The sequence below is a fragment of the Pan troglodytes genome, chromosome 1 (assembly GCF_028858775.2).
Source record: "Pan troglodytes isolate AG18354 chromosome 1, NHGRI_mPanTro3-v2.0_pri, whole genome shotgun sequence".
Taxonomy (NCBI): Eukaryota; Metazoa; Chordata; class Mammalia; order Primates; family Hominidae; genus Pan; species Pan troglodytes.
In genome coordinates, this window is record NC_072398.2 from 202,108,948 (window position 1) to 202,129,439 (window position 20,492).

Consider the following 20,492-nt stretch of genomic DNA (forward strand, 5'->3'; position numbering starts at 1 on the left):
CTGACTAGATCTCTCAGGCCTCTGTGAAGTCTTCCTGACTGAGTCTCTCTCTATGAGCAGAGTGGGGCCAAGAAGCCACCCCAACTCCTACCCCCGGGCAGCCTGGCCGCCCTGGCCCTGCCCACACAGCCTGCCCTGAGGCATGCTGGGATCCCAGTCTGCATCAGGGCTGCCCATCTGCCTTGGTGCTCATCACCTTGACATGAACAGGCCCCAAGGTGAGTGGCCCTGGGTTGAGGACTTTGAAGGGAAGTTGCCCCAGGGCTGGGGGAGGCTCCAGGCTCTGGTGGCCTCCTAAGGATGGGTCACATGTGATGGGAAACAGATCTGGGTCAGGAAAGAATTGCCTTCCAGGGAGTTACTTATTAACCACAGGGGCCAGCGACTATTTGAGAACACTGAGGAAGCGGAGATCTCCTGGGGAACGGGGTTCTAACTCCCACCCCAGGGCCACCTTGAATGCACACAAGGAGGTCTGGTGCTTCTATGGCCTGAAGGAAGGATCACTGAGGGGCAGAGAGATGGGAGAGAGATTTAGTGGAGCCCCAAGAGGCATGTGGGGTGGGGAGGGCTCTGGAGGACAAGGGACTTAGATCAGGGGAGTGGCGGGGGGGCGGGGCACAGGGAAGGGGAGGAGCCAGTTCAGAGGGTGGAAGGGGAATGGAGCACGGAGGCCTGGTTTGGTTCAGAGCTCGCTCTAGGAAATGCCTGCCTGTGTGTCTGTCTCTCCCATTAAACTAGAGCCTTTTTTTTTTTTTTTTTAGACAGTCTCGTTTTGTCGCCCAGGCTGGAGTGCAATGGTGCAATCTCGGTTCACTGCAACCTCCGCCTCCCGGGTTCAAGCTATTCTCTGCCTCAGCCTCCCGAGTAGGTGGGATTACAAGCACCCACCACCATGCCCAGCTAATTTTTGTATTTTTAGTAGAGACGGGGTTTCACCATCTTGGCCAGGCTGGTCTTGAACTCCTGACCTCGTGATCCACCCGCCTCGGCCTCCCAAAGTGCTGGGATTACAGGCGTGAGCCACCACACCTGGTCCAAACTAGGGTTCTTAAGGACAACATTGCCTCTCCCTCTGAGACACATCCTCAGGGCAGAGCCAGACTTCCCCATAGGCTTATGTGATCCCCCAGACTGGGGGCCCCTTACAAGGGAACCTGGCAGAGGTGAGCAAACAAAACAGCCAGAGATGCAGACACCGAGAAGAGGGCTCACTTTATTGAGAAAACAGAAGGTTGAGTCCTTGGTACCAAGATGGAGCCTGGGGTAGGCAAAAAGCCTGAAAACAAAGCTTTAAGCTTCCTTTTTTACATGCCCGCCTCCCTGCCCCTAATTGGGGCAGCTCCTATTACAGACCCCCAGGCATGCTTTTCCCTGTCTCTGGGCAAATGCCCAGTAGATTTTACCAACAGGTGTCTGTTTCTGGGACCCAGGAACATGAGGGAAGTGTCTCAGTTCTTTCCCAGGATGGCAGAGCCTTCAGAACCATCAACTCCTACCCCTCCATCGTGCAGAGGCCCAGAGAGGGACAGAGACCTGCCCAACATCACAGCAACGAAGTGGACAATGAAGATTCAAAACCACATTTGCAGTCTCCTCATTCCAAGAGGAGATTCTAGATGAGCCCCGTTACAGGAGTGTATTTGCACCGGAACACACCAAGGGACTCCATCCCCATGACGCAGATGGCCCGGGACCTTCTTCCTTTCCAGGCTGTCCCTTCCTCTTTGGGTCCCTGAGAGGGCAGTCCTGGTGAGGGCAGGAGAGGACAGCATGGCTAAGGAGCTTGGGAAAAGATGTCCTCTTAAGAACTGCTTTCCAGCACATGTTGTCCCACCTTCTGAAATTCAAGGAGATGGTTAAAAGAGAAAAGCCTTGCTCCGGACCCACCTGCAGCATTAAGAACCATGGGTTGGGCTGGGCACGGTGGCTCATGCCTGTAATCCTAGCACTTTGGGAGGCCGAGGTGGGCGGATCAGTTGAGGTCAGGAGTTCGAGACCAGCCTGGCCAACACGGCAAAACCCTGTCTCTACTAAAAATACAAAATTAGCCGGGCACGTGCCTGTAATCCCAGCTACTCAGCAGGCTGAGGCAGGAGAATTGCTTGAACCCGGGCGGCGGAGGTTGCAGTGAGCCGAGATCTCGCCATTGCACTTCAGCCTGGGTGACAGAGTGAGACTCTGTCTTAAAAAAAAAAAAAAAGAAAGAAAGAAAAAAAAGAAGCATGGGTTGGTGCAGGCACGGCCTAAAACATTAGATAATATGAAAAAAGCTGCATTTTATTGGGCACTTACTATGCACCAGGGACATTGTTCATTAGCTCAGTAGATAACTACTGTGTGCCCATTTGCATTTCCTGGGAACACTTTCATGACCAAAACAGACAAGGTCCTTCACTCATAGCCTCTTTCTGAATCTTCTCAACTTCTCATCAGGTAAGTGCTGTCATCCATGACTGAGAAATGGCTCAGAGTGAAATGACATGCCCAAGGTCACACGGCAACAACATGGCAGTCAGTCAGAAAATTATCAAACAAGCAGGACTTCCAAGGCAAGGAAGAAATGGATGGGGAGAGGGATCTACCAAGGTTACAGGAGTTTTTTGAGCAGCTGGCACGTGCCTCTGCTGCCAACATGATGAGGTGCAGAACCCAGCACAGGGAATGCTCAGCCTGTGACTGTGAGCTGGATGTGAGAGTCTCCTGAGGACCCTCGGTATACTCAGAGCATTTCCTCTCAGGGTGCAGGAAGAGGAAAGCAGAGGAAGTGGACTTGAAGGACCAAAGGTGGGATCCTAGCTGGGCCAATCACTGAGAAGCCATGTGGTCTTGGGCAAGTCATTCCCTTCTCTGAGCCTCAGTTTCCCCATCTGTAAAATGGAGGTAATGATACTATGCCTACCTCATCATCATGCTGTGAAGATTAAATGAGCTATGCCATGGAAGTGCTGTACATTACCCATTGATAATGTCTCAGTGGCCTCTCAATGAAATGGAGTGTGACAGAGTGCCACACTCTGAAACGGCTCATCCCCGGTGATGGTGCTGGGACTAGAACCCGGGCAACCTCGCAGCGCCATGCTCTACTGCATCACTACGTCCACCTCGAGGGCCCCCTCCAGCTCCTCTCTAAGCCCCATTTTGAATTCCCAAGCTGCCTGCAGCCTGAACCACAGAGCCATCTGTCACCCAGCTCTCAACATCTGCAAGCTCAGCGTGGGGCGGCCAGGTCCTGATTTGCTCCCGTCACTCCTCCCAGCTCCCAGAAATAAAGGAATAAATACATGATGAAAGAGAGGCGTGTGTATGTGTTTTGTGTGTGAGTGCAGGGGCCAGGATCTGGGTGCCAGGGATGGGGGGTGGTCACTTCCTAGGGGCTTTGGGGCCGCTGGGGCCGGCTTCAGTCTGGATCTGCAGCAGGTGTTAGTGGGAGCTGGCAGCCAGTAGTCATGCCCTAGGTGAGGGATCTGCGGCTGACACAAAGAGAGGGCTGGCCTTTGGACAGAGACCCAGCAGGTGTCCAGCCTGGACTGTTGTTCTTCCAAGTCCTCTCAGGATGCTACAGGGCCCTCTCCAACTTGAGGAGCATTTCTTTTTAATTTTTTTTTAGACAGAGTCTCGTTCTGTCGCCCAGGCTGGAGTACAGTGGCAAGATCTTGGCCCACTGTAACCTCCGCTTCCTGGGTTCAAGCGATTCTCCTGCCTCAGCCTCCTGAGTAGCTGGGATTACAGGTGCATGCCACCATGCCTGGCTAATTTTTGTGTTTTTAGTAGAGACAGGGTTTCACCATGTTGGTCAGGCTAGTGTTGAACTCCTGACCTCATGATCCGCCCGCCTTGGCCTCCCAAAGTGCTAGGATTACAGGCGTGAGCCACTGCACCCAGCCCTTGAGGAGCATTTCTAATTCCAAGCCCAGCAAGCCTCCTTAGAGCAGCTGCCTCTGGCACCCATGTAATTATCAGAGAATAAGCCTGTATTGAGGCCCCACTATGTGCCAGGCACTTTGGTGGCACTTTGCTCACCATATCTCTAGCTTTCAGACAGTGCTCGTGGAGGTGAAGTGACTTGCCTAAGATCACACTGCTAGCACGTGGCCAAGAATTTGGCAAAGCTAGGACTCTTATTGAGACTGACGATCGTATTAGAGATGGACCAATTCCCACATCTCAACTCTAGAAGGAAACCGAAGCTCAGAGAAGGCAAATCCCTTGTCTAGGTCACACAGCCAGTTAGCTTGAGAGCTGGGATTTGATCCAGGCTTGGGGGCTGCCTGGGACATGTAAAAAACTAAATTGGAGAGCTCCCATCACCCTCCTGCCCTCCCTACTCGCATCCTCTCTTATGACACTTGACATTATCCATCACTCCCTCCTCTTGGGAACGCCCTCCTCCTCCAGTTTCCATGGTAGCACATTCTCTCCATCCTCCTCCTGCTTCTCTGGCAGCTTCTCACTCTCCATGGTGGCTTCTGGGCCAGGAAGCAAGGGGATCCCCAAGCTGGATCTCCAGTCTCTTCTCTCTCTCCATCACTAGCCCCGACAGCTCACCTACTCGTCCCTGTAGGTCTCTAGCTCTGACCCTGAACCCTGGCTCCACTTGTAAGCAGTAACTGCCACTTACCATGTACTTAGAGTTTACTTACGTTCTGGGCCTTATCCCTATACATACATTAAATCTTCACAACCACCCGTGAAGGAAGTCTACTCTACAGATGAGGAAACTGAGGCTCAGAGAGGGAAAGCCAAGATCTGATTCCAGGCTTAACCACTACTTCTACTGCATCAAGACGAGGTATGAGAGGTGGGCACAGTGGCTCACACCTGTAAACCCAGTACTTTGGGAGGCCAAGGCAGGAGAATTGCTTGAGGACAGAAGTTCAAGACCAGTCTGGGCAACACAGAGACACTGGTCTCTATTAAAAAAAAAAAAAAATTGGCCGGGCTTGGTGGCTCACGCCTGTAAGCCCAGCACTTTGGGAAGCTGAGGCGGGCAGATCCCCTGAGGTCAGGAGTTCGAGACCAGTTTGGCCAAATGGTGAAACCCTGTCTCTACTAAAAATAAAAATATTAGCTGGGTTATGGTGGTGCACACCTGTAATCCCAGCTACTCAGGAGGCTGAGGCGGGAGGATGACTTGAACCCAGGAGGCGGAGGTTGCAATGAGCCGAGATGGTGCCACTGCACTCCAGCCTATGCGACAGAGGGAGACCCTGTCTCAGAAAAAAAACCCAAACAAAATAAATGAATAAAAATAAAAATAAAATTGCTGGGCATGGTGTCACACACCCGTCGTCCCAGATACTCAGGAGGCTGAGGTGGGAGGATCACTTGAGCCCAGGAGTTTAAGACTGCAGTGAGCTATGACTGCACCACTGCACTTGCACTCCAGACTGGGCAACAGAGCAAGACACTGGCTCAAAAAAAAAAAAAAAAGATGATGAAGAAGAAGAGATCTGAAACAGTAGGACATTTTGAAATCAGGGGCAAAAACTTCCCTCCCTCCTCCTGGAGGGAGATAAATGGAAATTTTGGGGGAAACAGACCTACTCTGCAGTTTTGAGAACCCTGTGACGATCTAGAATTACACTGTCAATTTAGAGCTTTAAAATGCACCATGCACAGTACATTCTGAAACGTGAAGATTTGGAGAGCTTCAGGAGGAACAAAAGTTCATGGAAAATTGCTCGTTTCCTTTAGATTTTTCCATTTGGTTTTAGGTCTTCAAAACCTCATTCTGGGGTTCCAGCTTCTAAGACCGTTCTACTTCACTGATGCCTGGAATTAACTGGAAACATGGACCCTGGAATTCCAGGGACCCAAGTTCTGCCACTACGAACAGGCCCTGTGACTTAGGAGCAAGTAGCCTGACCTCTCTCAGCCTCAGCTCTCTTTGTCCTCAATGGGGATAACACTGCTTCCTCACCAGGCTGTCCTGAGGATCAGGTGGGCTGATGCACACAAGACACCTGGCAGAGAGCCTGGCACACAGAAGAGCTTAGTTAAGCCCCATGCTCCAGCTGCACCCAACTTGTTGGGTTTGCCAAGCATTTAAACATCCCCATGCCTCCGCACATGCTATTTCCTCTTTTTGGTGGCCAACTCCTATTCATCCTTCAGGGCCCCCGACCCTTTTCCACCTCTTACAGAACTGCGACAAACATGTGTTTTAGTGAAAAGCTAGAAAAGGCACTTCCCCGTGACACCCTCCCTGGGGCTCCCTGTCACTGCACTCATCACACTGAGGTGCAATCATCTGTTGATGCTTTATCTCCCAACACTGGCTCAGGCTTTCTGAGGGCAGGGCCAAGGCTGACTCATTTCCGAGTCCTGATGCCCAGAGTGCATGCTTGGCATGAAGTAGATTTCAATACAAGTTTGCACTACCTTAAACACACGTGGTCCGGACCCGGGCCCTGCTGACCCCAGGACAGATTTACATATCAGAAGGGGCAAAAAACAGCCAGATCTGTTACAGACACAGGAGATGGCAGTGAGTGGGCTTCAAGCAGCCTTGAAACAGGCCTATCCTGGGAGGGGACACAGGTCCTGCAGGGAGAGTAAACAGCCTGGCTCCAATGTCACCTCCTTCAGGAGTCTTCCCCAGTTCCTAGATTGTCCCTTTTTCTGCCATACCCCCAAAGCATTCACAGGAGGAGCCCCTGATGAGGAGAAGTGTCTCCTGCCATGCTGACGACCTCCCACCCTCAGACACAGGGGTCTCTGTGGTCACAGGGTAGTGAGAGTGATCTAGGTGGCTTGGGACCCCAGGTCACAATGGCTTGGCAGGCTGCATGTGAGTGCTGGGCATGGCCCCACATCTTTCCAGGACCCGGGGGAGCCATTTCCCAAAGGAGGCACATCCCCGGGTCTGGGGCTGCTGGGAGCCTCACCCTGAGAAGGGGGCTGTGCTTTGCCCTCTGAGAGCATCCCTTCCCCCTAACGTGCCCAAAGCCCCTCTTGGTGCCTAAGTCCCCAGCCCCCTGCATGCTATTCAGTCCCTGCTGGAGTGACAGCCTCCCAGCTTTTGTTCCAAAGACATGGCTGTCAAAAGGAAAAGAAGTATATTGTTTCTTTTTCTTTTTTCTTTTGTTTGAGACAAAGACGTCAATTTCTTTCCATCTGTCCCAAAAAAGGAAGAAAATTAAATTTGTTTTTACAAGGATGTCAGCACACTGCTTCAATAGGGAGTCAGGGGTGCATTACTGAGGCAGTGTTGGTGAGGGAGGGGAGAGCAGCGGAGAGAGAGGAGATGAGGCACGGGGGAGGTACAGAGAACAAGGACAGACACTGATATTCTGGGAAGCAAAGATCCAGGAGTGCCTGAATAAAATGCCGAACCAATGAAAAGAAAAACTTCTACACCCAACTCCAGGTGGATATCACTCTCAGCAGCGTGAAGGGGACAGCTGGGCTGGAGCAGGTGGGGGACCTGGGGAGCCTGTGGGGAAAGGCAGAGGGAGACACACACTGATGCCGGGATTGCAGTTACAAAAGCTTCTCCCCCCAGTTCCTTCAAGGTCAGGTCCCCATATGGGCAGTTCCAGTTCACTGGAGTCATTGACACCAGACACATGGATGCAGCCAGATGTTGGAAGAATGGAAGAGGATTTCATCCAGGTTCTTATCAGGGCCCAGGACCCAGCACCAAGTGCGAACTGATGCTTCTCATACCCCGCCCCCCGCCCCCAAGAGTCCCAGGCACCACTTACCATCCACGGGATCTAAGTAGGTGGTCCTCTGTCCTCCAGTATCTGGGCCAGAGAAACTAGGGCCCTGGGGACTCACAGAAAGCATCCACCTTCCACTGGAAGACCTAACCTTGAAGCAGGAGCCCACCTCTTCCTCCACCCACCCACCACCACCCCTTGGCACGGAGGTCCACTCCGGGTCTGGGTTTTTTAACTGGTTTTGGAAGCCTTCTCCTTCCCAAGCCTCTGGGCCCCCATTAGTACTCAGTTCTGGGGACCCTACCCCAACCAAGGTCCTGTCTTATTACCCTATCCTGGAGCGGCTGCCCCCCGCTCTGCTGTCCTGTCCCAAGCCCCACTGTGGCCACTTCGATTCTGAGGCATTCCTGCCCATTCCAAGGAAATACATGCCTGTCAAAGAGACAAAAGGTATACTGTTTCTCTCTCTTCCTATCTCTTCTTCCCTCATTCTCCCTCTCTCTCCTTTTTTAGAGACAGGGTCTTACTCTGTCCCCCAGGCTGGAGTGCAGTGGCACCACCATAGCTCACTGCAGCTTCAAACTCCTGGGATCAAGCGATCCTCTCACCTTCCAAGGAGCTAGGCCCGCAGGTGCACACCACCATGCCTGGCTAATTTTGTATTTTTTGTAGCGACAGGGTCTCCCATGTTGCCCAGACTAGTCTAAAACTCCTGGGCTCATGTCCATCCACCCGCCTCGGCCTCCCAAAGTGCTGGGATTACAGGCTTGAGCCACCATGCCTGGCCCCTCAGTCTTTTATATTCTATTTATAAAGGTGTCAAGTCGGACCTGGACCTCAGCGAGCCTTGGCCCTTGCTAGAACTCAGGGCTGGGACTGTATCCTGTATCCAAAGTTGAGGCCACAGGCCCTTTGCACAGGCCCCCTATCTGGTGACCAAATCTTCAGCTGTAGCCACACCCAGCTGTCCTGTCTCTGGGTCTCCCCTCACAGGAGGCTCCTCCCTACTACACAGAGGCCCAGTCTTGCAGCTCAGTTTTCAAGCAACTGTCCCCACCACTGCCCTTTCTGGTCCTGGGCCCGGACCCCCAACTCCGAAAGTCCGGCTCCAAGTTAGAAACCGAAGCTGTCTCAAGGTTGAAGCCCCGCCTTCCTGGAGATGCCCTGTTTAAGGACTCAGTTGTAGAGCCACAGGTCCCGCTCCTCTCCTGGAGTCACTGGCTTTCCCGCCCCACCTAGAGCCGTGGACGGGGCACCCAGCCCAGAGGCACTGCGCCATTGATCTGTCCTCTGCCTCGCCCCAAACCAGAGGCCCACCCCATGCCCATCTAGCGGCCCGGTCCCGTCTCCGAAACAGAGGCCCCATCTGGCGGTCCCAAGCCTCCGACCTTCTACTGCCCCATTCCACATCATGGCTCGCGCCTCCCACTGGGACTCATGTGGCCTCCGGATCACTAGGGAGGGGCGCGCTGGGGGCCGGATGGCCTGGTCAGGCGGCAGCGCCACCGCCGGGACCATCGGACGGGGTGCAGGCGGTGACACGCTCGCGGGCCGTGGCTTCGCGGGCGCGGCTGAAGCTGCTGGGGTCTGGGCGGCCGCAGGGCTTGCGGCAGAGCTGGCGGAAGCAGCGCTTGAAGTTCTCGTCGAGGAAGGCGTAGAGCACGGGGTTGAGGCTGCTATTGGCGTAGCCCAGCGCGATGCACAGGTGCAGCGCAGCCACCACCAGCGGGTCGCGCCGGTCGATGTCCACCAGCGTCCAGACGATGACGAAGATGTGGATGGGCGCCCAACACACCACGAAGGCGCCCACCACCACCAGCACCATGCGCGTGATGCGCCGCAGGCTGCGGTCCTTCTCCTTGGAGCCCGACAGCAGGCGCACACTGCGCAGGCGCAGCAGCATGAGGCCATAGCACACGGTGATGATGAGGATGGGCACCACGAAGGCGAAGAGGAACACGCAGATCTTGGTCACCGTGTCCCAGTACCAGCTGGGGCTGGGGAACTGGAGCATGCACACCACTGCCCCGTCTGGGCCGCGGAAACAAGGAAAGACAGACGAGGTGAGGGGCCTGTGTGCCTAAGGGGCCCCCACCTGCTTGCCCACCCTTCCAAGGCTTGGGCAAGTCCCACCACCTCCTCCCAGCCTTTGTTCAAGGGGATTCTTCTGTCTGGAGTGTCCTCCTCGGCTTCGGTACTTGGTGAACTCTTAGTTATCCGTAAAGACCTAGCAGGATTGGCCCTCATCAGGGAGGTCCCCTATGTTCTCTCCTGGCCCCTTTTCAGCCTTTGTGTCCATGGGTGGCCGTAATGAAATCGTTTAGCTCAGCCCACTGAATGCCAGTCATTGCAGTAACTCAAAACACCTTGACCCATTTCCAAACTAGCTCCATTGGGGACAGGACTGCTAAGACAGACAACATGAGTTAGGAGCAGGACTCAGGCCCTACTACATAGTGTAAGGAAATTACTAAACCTCTTGGAGCTTCAGTGGAGTGGGGCTAATGACAGTACCCACATCTCCAGGATTGTCGTGAGGATTAAATAGGCTAAGGCGGCCAGGTGCGGTGGTTCACGCCTGTAATCCCAGCACTTTGGGAGGCCGAGGCGGGCAGATCATGAGGTCAGGAAATCGAGACCCTTCTGGCTAACACGGTGAAACCCCATCTCTACTAAAAAAAAAAAAATACAAAAAAATTAGCCGGGCATGGTGGTGGGCGCCCATAGTCCCAGCTCCTCGGGAGGCTGAGGCAGGAGAATGGTGTGAACCCCGGAGGTGGAGTTTGCAGTGAGCCGAGATCGTGCCACTGGACTCCAGCCTGGGCGACAGAGTGAGACTCCGTCTCAAAAAAAAAAAAAAAAAAAAAAAAGAAAAGGCTAAGGTACCTAAAGCATTTAGCATAGTGGGGTTCAAGCTCTTGGTGTACCCACAGGGAAGAGGGGCATATATGTGGGGGAGTCCAAGACTCAAGGATAGGGTCAGGCTCCCTAGAGGGAAGCAGGTCTCAGCTTAATCACAAGAACCTCCTGGCCAGGCATGGGGCTCATGCCTGTAATCCCAGCACTTTGGGAGACTGAGGCAGGTGGACTGCTTGAGTCCAGGAGCTGCAGACCAGCCTGGGCAACATGGCAAAACCCCATCTCTACAAAAAAAACAAACATTAGCTGGGTATGGTGGTGCATATCTGCAGTCCCAGCTACTTGGGGGGCTGAGGTGGGAGGATCGCTTAAGCCCTGGAGGTTGAGGCTGCAGTAAGCTGGGATAGTGCCGCTGCACTCCAGAGCGAGACCCTGTCTCAAAACAACAACAAAAACAAAACAAAACTTCCTTCCTTCTGGGAGGAAAGCAGACTTCAGCTTAACTCAAGGACTTCCTTCTTGAGATAGGAAGGGTGCCTACGATGAAATGAGCTCCCCATTCCTGGAGTGTGGGCTTGGGCTGGATGAACACCTTAGGGGGTGTTGTGGGATTCTGATACAGCCTTGAGGCTGGCCCAGGGGACTCCCAGGATCTCTTGGAATGCTAGGATTTAAGAAGCCACACAATGGACTTGAGGCTAAGAAATGAGAAGGGGCTAGGAATCCACAGACAGAGTGGGTCCACAGGACATCAGGCTGGCAGGACCCCTAGAAGTAACTGAATCCAAGACCTTCATTGTATAGGAACCAGAACAGCACTTGTTTAAGGTCACACAGCAAGTGGCCCACAGGTTCAATAAGTGCTGATGGCACACACTGGGAAAGTGTGTGTGTGAGGGATTGTGGAGTGAGGAGGCCCATCTGGTCCAGCCCCAGGAGGGATGCAGTTAATGGCCCGTAAGCTGAAGGCTGACAGTGAGGAATGGGGATCTGTTGCTGAGTCAAGACCAATGGCTCACAGGCTATAAAAGGGCACCAGGGGCTCTGCCCTTGTGAGGGTCAAAGGTAACCAAGAAGCTTGTTCTCTCCCACCCACAGCATCAACCCTCTGCAAACTTCCACAAAAGGGACTAGAAGGAGTAACAGACCTGGGGGCAGGAACCCTAGGTTGCAGGCCAAATTCCACAAAATGCCTGGCTGTGTGACCCTAAGTAAACCTCCTGACCTCTCTGATTCTGTTTCCCTATAGTCAAATGGAGGTAGGAGTCCCTGCCTTGTCTATCTCACAGGCTTAATCATTTAATAGCTATTATTCATTGGGCCTTGGCGATGAGCCAGGACTTGTCCTAAGTATTCTACACATATTATCTCTTTTAACCTTCTCAACATCTCATGATATAGTGTGACTCAGAGAGGTTAATTAGTTACTATGTCTGTGGAGCCTTCTAAACAATATTTCTCACTTCCTTGCATTAAGGTGGGGCCATGTGACCAGCTGTCAGTAGGAAGAAATGGGCCATAAATTTTTTTTTTTTTTTTTTAGACAAGTCCCATTCTGTCGCCCAGGCTGGAGTGCAGTGGCATGATCTCAGCTCACTGCAACTTCCGCCTCCCAGGTTCAAGTGATTCTCCTGCCTCAGCCTCCCAAGTAGCTGGGACTACAGGCGCCCGCCACCAAGCCTGGCTAATTTTTGTATTTTTAGTAAAGATAGGGTTTCACCATGTTGGCCAGGCTGGTCTGGAACTCCTGACCTCAAGTGATTCACCCGCCTTGGCCTCCCAAAATGCTGGGATTACAGGCGTGAGCCACTGCACCCAACCAACATTTAAAGTGGCTGTGCTTTCTCCCCGCTCCCTCTCCATATTCATCTGCCGGCCAGATGCCAACAGTAGAAGATTCAGAAACCATCAACAGGAGGCTGGGTCCCTGAATGACTGTGCTCCTCCTACTCACACTGGATTGTGATGGGAGTGAGAGAGAAACCTCTACTGTGTTAAGCCCCTGAGCTTTGGAGAATGTTATTGCAGCTCCCCTGATACAGGCAGTTACTATAATTACCATTTTAGCTCCTATTTGTCATTCCCTGCAGGCTATTCTCTAGGCTTTGCTTTGGTCATCCAGGCCAGTGGTTTTCAAATTAGGATGAAAGGGAGTTTAAAATGGGACCACAGATCTTGCAGCCTCCACTGCTCACTGGTCAGTGACACCCTCACCTCACTGGACATCCATACATCTCTCTATACATCCACACATCCCTGGCCAGCCACCTACATGTACATAACCAGCCATCCATAATCCCCTTCATAAATTCATACATTCCCTTTGGCCAGCAACCCATATGACCACTGATCAGTCATTCATCTTCACAATAGTCAACCATCCGCATGCCCCCCTGGCCAGCTATTCCCATTCCCATTGGTTGACCTTCCTCTACACTCCCACTGGCCAGCCACCACACCATCATTGATTTTGATCAGAATCCAACCTCTGCTGATGAGCCACCTACACTCACCCTGGTAAGTGCCCTGCAAGCCCACAAAGGCCCATGTACTGCCTCCTGTGGTCAGTGGCCTGTGCCACGGTGCACTCACTCACTCACCCCGGGGACGGGTCACAGCCATGACCATGATGGGCACGCCAACGCCTGAGGCCAGGACCCAGATACAGATGTTGATCAGCTTGGCCTTGGCAGGCGTGCGGAAGTCCAGGGCCTTGACAGGGTGGCAGACAGCGATGTAGCGGTCAACACTCATCATGGTGAGCGTGAAGATGCTGGTGAACATATTGTAGTAGTCGATGGAGAGCACAGCCTTGCAGAGCAGCTCACCAAAGGGCCACGTCTCCATCAGGTACTTGGCACTCTGGAAAGGCAGCGTGCTGGTGGCCAGCGCATCAGCTAAGGCCAGGTTGAAGATGTAGATGTTGGTGGCCGTCTTCATCTTAGTGTACCTTAGAAAGAAATGCCTGTGTAATTAATCCCATTTCACAGATTTCAGTTTCACATGAAACTCAAGGAAAGGAAGTAGCTTTCCCAAGGTCATGCAAAAGGTCAGGGGAGGCTAGGCACGGTGCCTCACACCTGTAATCCCAGCACTTTTGGAGGCCAAGGCGGGTGGATCACCTGAGGTCAAGAGTTCAAGACCATCCTGGCTAACAAGACGAAACCCCATCTCTACTAAAAATACAAAAATTAGCTGGGTGTGGTGGTGGGTGCCTGTAATTCCAGCTACTTGGGAGGCTGAGGCAGGAAAATTGCTTGAACCTGGGAGGCAGAGGTTGCAGTGAGCCGAGATTGTGCCATTGCACTCCAGCCTGAGCGATAAAAGCGAAGCTCTGTCTCAAAAAAAAAAAAAAAAAAGGGGGTCGGGGCAAAGGTGGGACTAGAACCCTGCACTATCTGATTTGGCATCGCTCCTTTCCCCGACAACAGAAGCAAAAGGATTTCTCTGGTTGTGAATAACTTTGGCAGAAGGTGTTTTAAGAAAAATCCTAGGCCGGGCGTGGTGGCTCACACCTGTAATCCCGGCACTTTGGGAGGCCGAGGTGGGCGGATCACGAGGTCCAGAGATTGAGACCATCCTGACCAACCAACACGGTGAAACCCTGTCTCTACAAAAAATACAAAAATTATCTGGGCGTAGTGGTGCACGCCTGTTGTCCCAGCTACTCGAGAGGCTGAGGCAAGAGAACCGCTTGAACCCGGGAGGTAGAGGTTGCAGTGAGCCGAGATAGTGCCATTGCACTCCAGCCTGGGTGACAGACCAAGACTCCGTCTCAAAAAAAAAAAAGGAAAATCCTAAGCCAGGTGCAGTGGCTCATGCCTGTAATCCCAGCACTTTGGGAGGCCAAGGCAGGGCAGGTGGATTGCTTGAGCCTAGTTCAAAACCACCCTGGGCGACACAGTGAAACCCCATCTCTACAAATAACAATAATAATAATAATACAAAAATTAGCCAGGCATGGTGGTGAGTGCCTATAGTCCCATCACTCAGGAGACTGAGGTGGGAGGGTCGCTTGAGCCCAGGAGGCAGAGGTTGCAGCAAGCCAAGATCGTACCACTGTACTCCGGAGTGGTTGACAGAGCAAGACACTGTCTCAAAAATAAATAAGTAAATAAAAGAAAAGAAAAAGAAAAATACTTATCTTCTGAAAGGTACTAAGCAATATGTTTAAAAATAAAACTGGGCTCCAGCAGAAAGCAAATCTGGGTTCTAATCCTGCCTCTACTACTTATTATATTAGCTGAGTGACTCTGAGTTAGAAACTTGAACTCTCTAAGGCTCTGCATCCATAACTGTAAAAAGAGGGGTGATGTTTGTAGCAACCTCTTAGGATGGCTGTGAAAATTTAATAAGCTAACACAGCACTTAGCTCCAAGCCTGATGCATGGAGAGCACTCTGGACACAACCGCTGTTCTTTTTCTTCACAGGTGAAGAATGGAGCTGGGGGCTAGACCAGAGTGACTTGATTCTCTAGCTCCTGGCACTGACCTGGCCTTTGGGGAGTATGATTGGTCAACTCTGAGGAAGGGACACTGCCTAGTAGATTGGCTGGGGTCTGAGACCCCCTGGGTGTCCTCGGTGGTAGACCAGAGCCCCCAGTCCTTCCTGTGGCTCCATCCAGGCCTCTTCATCCCCATGCAACTGGACTCACCTCTCTGCAGAAGCCACAGTGCATCCCTCTTCCCATCCACAGTGGTGTGGGCAAGCGGAGCAGGTGACAGGGTCACACATCCAACCCAAGGCATGAGCCCAGGGGTCCAGGCCAGATGTCTACAGCCAAACTCTGCACCCAGCACTCCCAGCATCCCTCCATGCTCTCTGCCCTGCACAGCTATCTACATTACAGTTGGCCCCTTGTTTGGCCAGTTTACAGCCATGGCCCCTTCTGCACCAGGGCCTGGGCAGGGCAACAGGTAGCCTGGGGGAGACTGCATACACTGAGCCAGACCTTCCCAAATGCAGTGTCACCACCACAGCAACACACGGGCACCCCGAGACAGGGCTATATGACGCTACTCTCATGCCTCTGGAGTGATCTGAGATACCCAGAGGAGGGTTACATGAGTGACTCCTCGAATTCCAGAGCAGGAAGAGAGACACATTGAGGGGAAGTGATTTTATTAAAGCGTGGCCTGAGGGATCGCTTCAGAATTACCGGAAGAGCCTGGAAGAAATGCAGGGTCCTGAACTGCACCTCAGATCTGAGCAATCTTTATCTCTGGAACTGGGGCCTGAGAATCTTCATCTTTAAGAAGCACCTCCTCACCCCAAGTGATTCTTATGAACTCAAAAGTTTGAGAATTACTATGTAGCCTAAAGCCTCCATTTGGGAGAGACAGGGAGATTGAAGCCCAGAGAGGCAGCAGGACTCACCCAAGGTCACACAGCAACAGTGGCGGAGCCAAGGCGAGAACTGAGACCTCCTGACTCCCACGCTCCCTCTTTCCACCACCCCAAGGGTGGCCCCATACTGTATGCCTCCATTCCTTTAGAATCGCTCTGATCCCATGCCCAGCCCTGGACACCTAGGATGAGGCACTCAGTGTTTTTGAATGACGGAATAAACTCGCATCAGCTAAGGCTGTTCCTGCATGAAGTGACTGGTATTTTTGGTTGAAAAGAAATTGACTCACTCATTGTCCTCCAGGGCAGCATCTGTCCTACTCCCTCCCAAATAGCTGTCATTTGCTCTGGGGCTGGAGAAGGAAAAAGTTTTGCTCAGATACAGCAGAATTGCAAGTCTCAGGAAGTGTCTTCAGTGGGGTGTGGGATCACAGCTGTGTGGGAGGCGGTCTCAACCCCACAGCTGACTCGTCTAATTTCTCTGCTCTTACGCAGAACAATTAGAGGCTGTTCTTTGCCTGCTATTTTGATTTGTGAAGGATCCTTCCATTCCCAGAGGGGGCTGGGATGCTGGGAAGTGGGTGATGAAGCTGCCGTAGTTGGTCCAAGCGGGCTGAGCGGCCCAGCGCTGATTGCCCGCCAGGTAGGGCCCCGGGCTCCTCCCCTCACGGCCCCCCTCTCTCCCCTCCACCCACAGCCACGCCCCGTCCTTCTGGCCACCTTAGACTCCCTTCTCCAGCCCCAAGACAAATCATGCCACTCCCCTGCTCTCAATCCCCCAGCGACTTCCCAAAATTCTCTCTGTTCTGCAAGCTGCCCCGACTACCTTTGGGATCTCAGTTCCCAGCATGTTCCCCTCCACCGATGTGCCCCTGCCACACACTGGCCTCTTTGATGTTCCCTGGACACGTCAAGCCCGCTCCCACCTCCCCACTTCGGGGCCTCTGGACTTGCTCTTGCCTCTGCCTGGAACCCCGGTCCCCCCATATTTTGCATGGCTTGCTCCATCACTTAATTCAGGACTCTATTCAAATGTCACCTCCTCAGGGAGGCCCTCCCTGACCACTCTATCTAAAGTACCATCCTCCCCACCAACTCTCTCTAGCTCCTTCAGCGGCTTCATTTTTCATTACAGCACAAAACACTTCCTGACTTACATTCATCTTCTTTTCTGCCCACTTGGGTCTCTCGCCCGTGTAAGTTCCCTGAAGCCAGAAGACTTCGTCCATTTTGTTCCCTGCTGTACCCTTGGGCCTACCAGCAGTGCCCGGCAAAAAAGCAGGCTCTCAGCCAGGCGCAGTGGCTCATGCCTGTAATTCCAGCACTTTGGGAGGCTGAGGTGGGCGGATCACGAGGTCAGGAGTTCGAGACCAGCCTGACTAACACGGTGAAACCCCGTCTCTACTAAAAATATAAAAATTAGCCAGGCGTAGTGGCATGCTCCTGTAATCCCAGCTACTTAGGAGGCTGAGACAGAAGAATTGCTTGCACCCAGGAGGTGGAGGTTGCAGTGAGCCTAGATCATGCCACTGCACCCCAGCCTGGGTGACAGGGTGAGACTCTGTCTCAAAAAAAAAAAAAAAAAGCAGGCTCACAAGAGACATCTGTGATGTGGATGTCTTAGTCCAACCTCACCAGCTCGCACGGGGACACTGCAGCAGCCTCCCTCTCCCACAATTCATCACCCATGTAAGTTGGCGGCTCACTCTAAAAGGCAGATTTGGCCAGGTATGGTGGCTCACACTTGTAATCCTAACACTTTGGGAGGCTGAGGTCGAGGACTGCTTGAGCCCAGGAGTCTGAGACCAGCCTGGGCAACACAGCAAGACACTGTCTCAAAAAAAAAAAAAAAAAATTAGCTGGGCATGGTGGAGTGTGCCTATAGACCCAGCTACTCAGGAGGCAGAGGAAGGAGGATCACTTGATCCTGGGAGTTGGAGGCTGCAGTGAGCTCTGATAATGCTACTGCACTCCAGTCTGGGGAACAGAGCAACACCCCATGTCTAAAAACAAACAGCTCCCTAAACTGGCTTTCCATCTGGGTAGCCTCCTTTCCCACAGTGCCATCCCGGGTCTGGCCACATCTGTAGTTCCTCACATGTTCTGTGTAGCATGCCCTCTCTCCCGAGAGACAGCCACTATCATGACTTGGTGAGGATCCTTCCAAATTACATATATGTATATAGCTTTTTAGAAAATTTTATTTCTGGCCAGATGTGGTGGCTCATGCCTGTAATCCCAGCACTTTGAGAGGCCGAGGCAGGCAGATCGTTTGAGCTCAGGAGTTGAAGACCAGCCTGGACAACATGGAAAAGCCCTATCTCTACAAAAAATACAAAAATTAGCCAGGCGTGATGGTGAGCACCGTAATCCCAGCTACTCAGGAGGCTAAGGCAGGAGAATCACCTGAACCCGGGAGGCAGAGGCTGCAGTGAGATTGCACCACTGCACTCCAGCCTGGGCGACTGGGTGAAACCCCATCTCAAAAAAAAAAAAAGAAAATTTTATTTCTGCCAATGTAACACAATTACATAGTGTAAAATGTCATACAGGACAATAATGAGAACAGCTGCCCCTCTACCCATCCTTGCTCTCTTATTCCTCTGTCCTGTTCCCCAGAGGCAACCACTTTGAATGTTTTTAGCTATTCTTATAGTGATTATCTCCACAATTCTAAATAATATGCTTACGTGGCTATTTCTTGATTCATCCATTTTAGACAGTACTTGTTGAAGCGTGGATTTGGTTAAGCAAGGCTATGCCTAAATACCCAAATCCCAGTGGTTTAACAAATGAAAGGTTTCTCTCTCACAGAGTCCATTCAGTGTTTCCAGGACAATCTAAATTCCAAGAGGCCATTCCAGGCTGCTTTACTGCTGTGGCCCTGCTATCTTAACCCAAGGCCCCCTTGCTCACCAGAGAGGGAGAAGAGGCAGCTGCAGGATCATCTAAGCTTTAGTCCGGTGGCGACACATCACTTCCACCTGAAGCTGACTGGCCAAAAGTAGTCATGTGGCCATGCCCAACTGTAAGGGGTTGAGAAATAGTCTTCTATGTGACCCAAAGCAGGGAGAAGCCGATATTAGTGAACACTAGTAACGTTCCTCACAATGCCCTATTACAGTAGATGAGGGCTAACTCATCACATCACTCAATTGTTCCTCTCTCCATCCTCCCAACATAGTTGTTTATTTGTTTGTTTCTAAGAGACGGGGTCTTGGCTGGGCGCGGTGGCTCACGTCTGTAATCCCAGCACTTTGGGAGGCCAAGGCGGGTAGATCACCTGAGGCCAGGAGTTTGAGACTAGACTGGCCAACATAGTGAAACCTCTTCTCTATTAAAAATACAAAAAATTAGCTGGGTGTGGTGGCGGGCACCTGTAAAAGACCTATAAAACTTGGGAGGCCGAGGCAGGAGGATTGCTTACACCCAGGAAGGCAGAGGTTGTAGTGAGCCAAGACCATCCCATTGCACTCCAGCCTGGGCAATAAAAGCAAAACTCCATCTCAAAAAAAAAAAAGAAAAAGAAAGAAAGAAAATCCTAAGAATGGAGTCGTGCTATGTTGTCCAGGCTGGAGTGCAATGGCTATTCACAGGTGCAACCATACTGCACTACAGCCTCCATCTCCTGGGCTCAAACGATTCTCTGGCCTCAGACTCCTGAGTGGCTGGGACTACAGGTGCTCACCACCATGTCTGGCTCCAATATAGTTTTATCACCATTTTTAGCTAACTCAACATTTAGGGTTTACATTCTTACGACTGTGTAGATATTGTCCACTGCTAAGCCAAAGAACATACTATAATTACATTTTTTAGTGCAGGCATTTAAGTTTCCCAGAGGTAATAATTGCGCCAATTTTCTCCACTTGCTTAGTTCTGTGTACATATTGCTAAATCTCCTCAAACACTCCAAAAGACCTATAAGATGCCTCTTCCATCCAATTGCATAATCTACCAGTTCTTTTTGTTTTCCTAGTGAGCTATGAGCTATGTCCTGGACCTTTCCTCCCCACTTTCTTTTCTTTCTTTCTTTCTTTCTTTTTTTTTTTTTTTTTTTTTTAAGATGGAGTTTGCTCTGTTGCCCAGGCTGGAGTGCAGTTGCGTGATCTCGGCTCACTCCAAGCTCCGCCTCCCGGGTTCACGCCATTCTCCTGCCTCAGCCTCCCAAGTAGCTGGGACTACAGGCACCCGCCACCACGCCTGGCTAATTTTTTGTATTTTTAGTAGAGATGGGGTTTCACTGTGTTAGCCAGGATGGTCTCCATCTCCTGACCTCATGATCCGCCCACCTCAGCCTCCCAAAGTGCTGGGATTACAGGCATGAGCCACCACGCCCGGCTTCTTTTTTTTTTCTTTTTTTTTTTTGAGACGGAGTTTCTCTCTCGTTGCCCAGGTTGGAGTGCAATGGCGCAACCTCCGCCTCCCCGGTTCAAGCAATTTTCCCGCCTCAGCCTCCCGAGTAGCTGGGATTACAGGCATGAGCCACCACGCCCGGCTAATTTTGTATTTTTAGTAGAGACGGGGTTGCTTCATGTTGGTCAGGCTGGTCTCGAACTCCCAACCTCAGGTGATCCGCCCGCCTCGGCCTCCCAAAGTGCTGGGATTACAGGCGTGAG

The 20,492-nt window shown here is 52.0% G+C and overlaps 1 protein-coding gene across 1 annotated transcript in view; it reads right to left on the reverse strand.

The window, feature by feature from the left end:
- Positions 1 to 1,190: 1,190 nt before the first annotated feature.
- The window catches only part of OPRD1 (opioid receptor delta 1), a 59,041-nt gene continuing 39,739 nt past the window's right edge, over positions 1,191 to 20,492 (reverse strand). Inside the window, exons 2-3 of the mRNA XM_513259.8 lie at positions 13,127 to 13,476; positions 1,191 to 9,698 (exon numbers count right to left, since the gene is read on the reverse strand). Of these exons, the coding sequence (XP_513259.3) occupies positions 9,157 to 9,698; positions 13,127 to 13,476 (892 nt within the window). The 3' untranslated portion in view covers positions 1,191 to 9,156. The remainder of the gene's footprint in view (positions 9,699 to 13,126; positions 13,477 to 20,492) is intronic.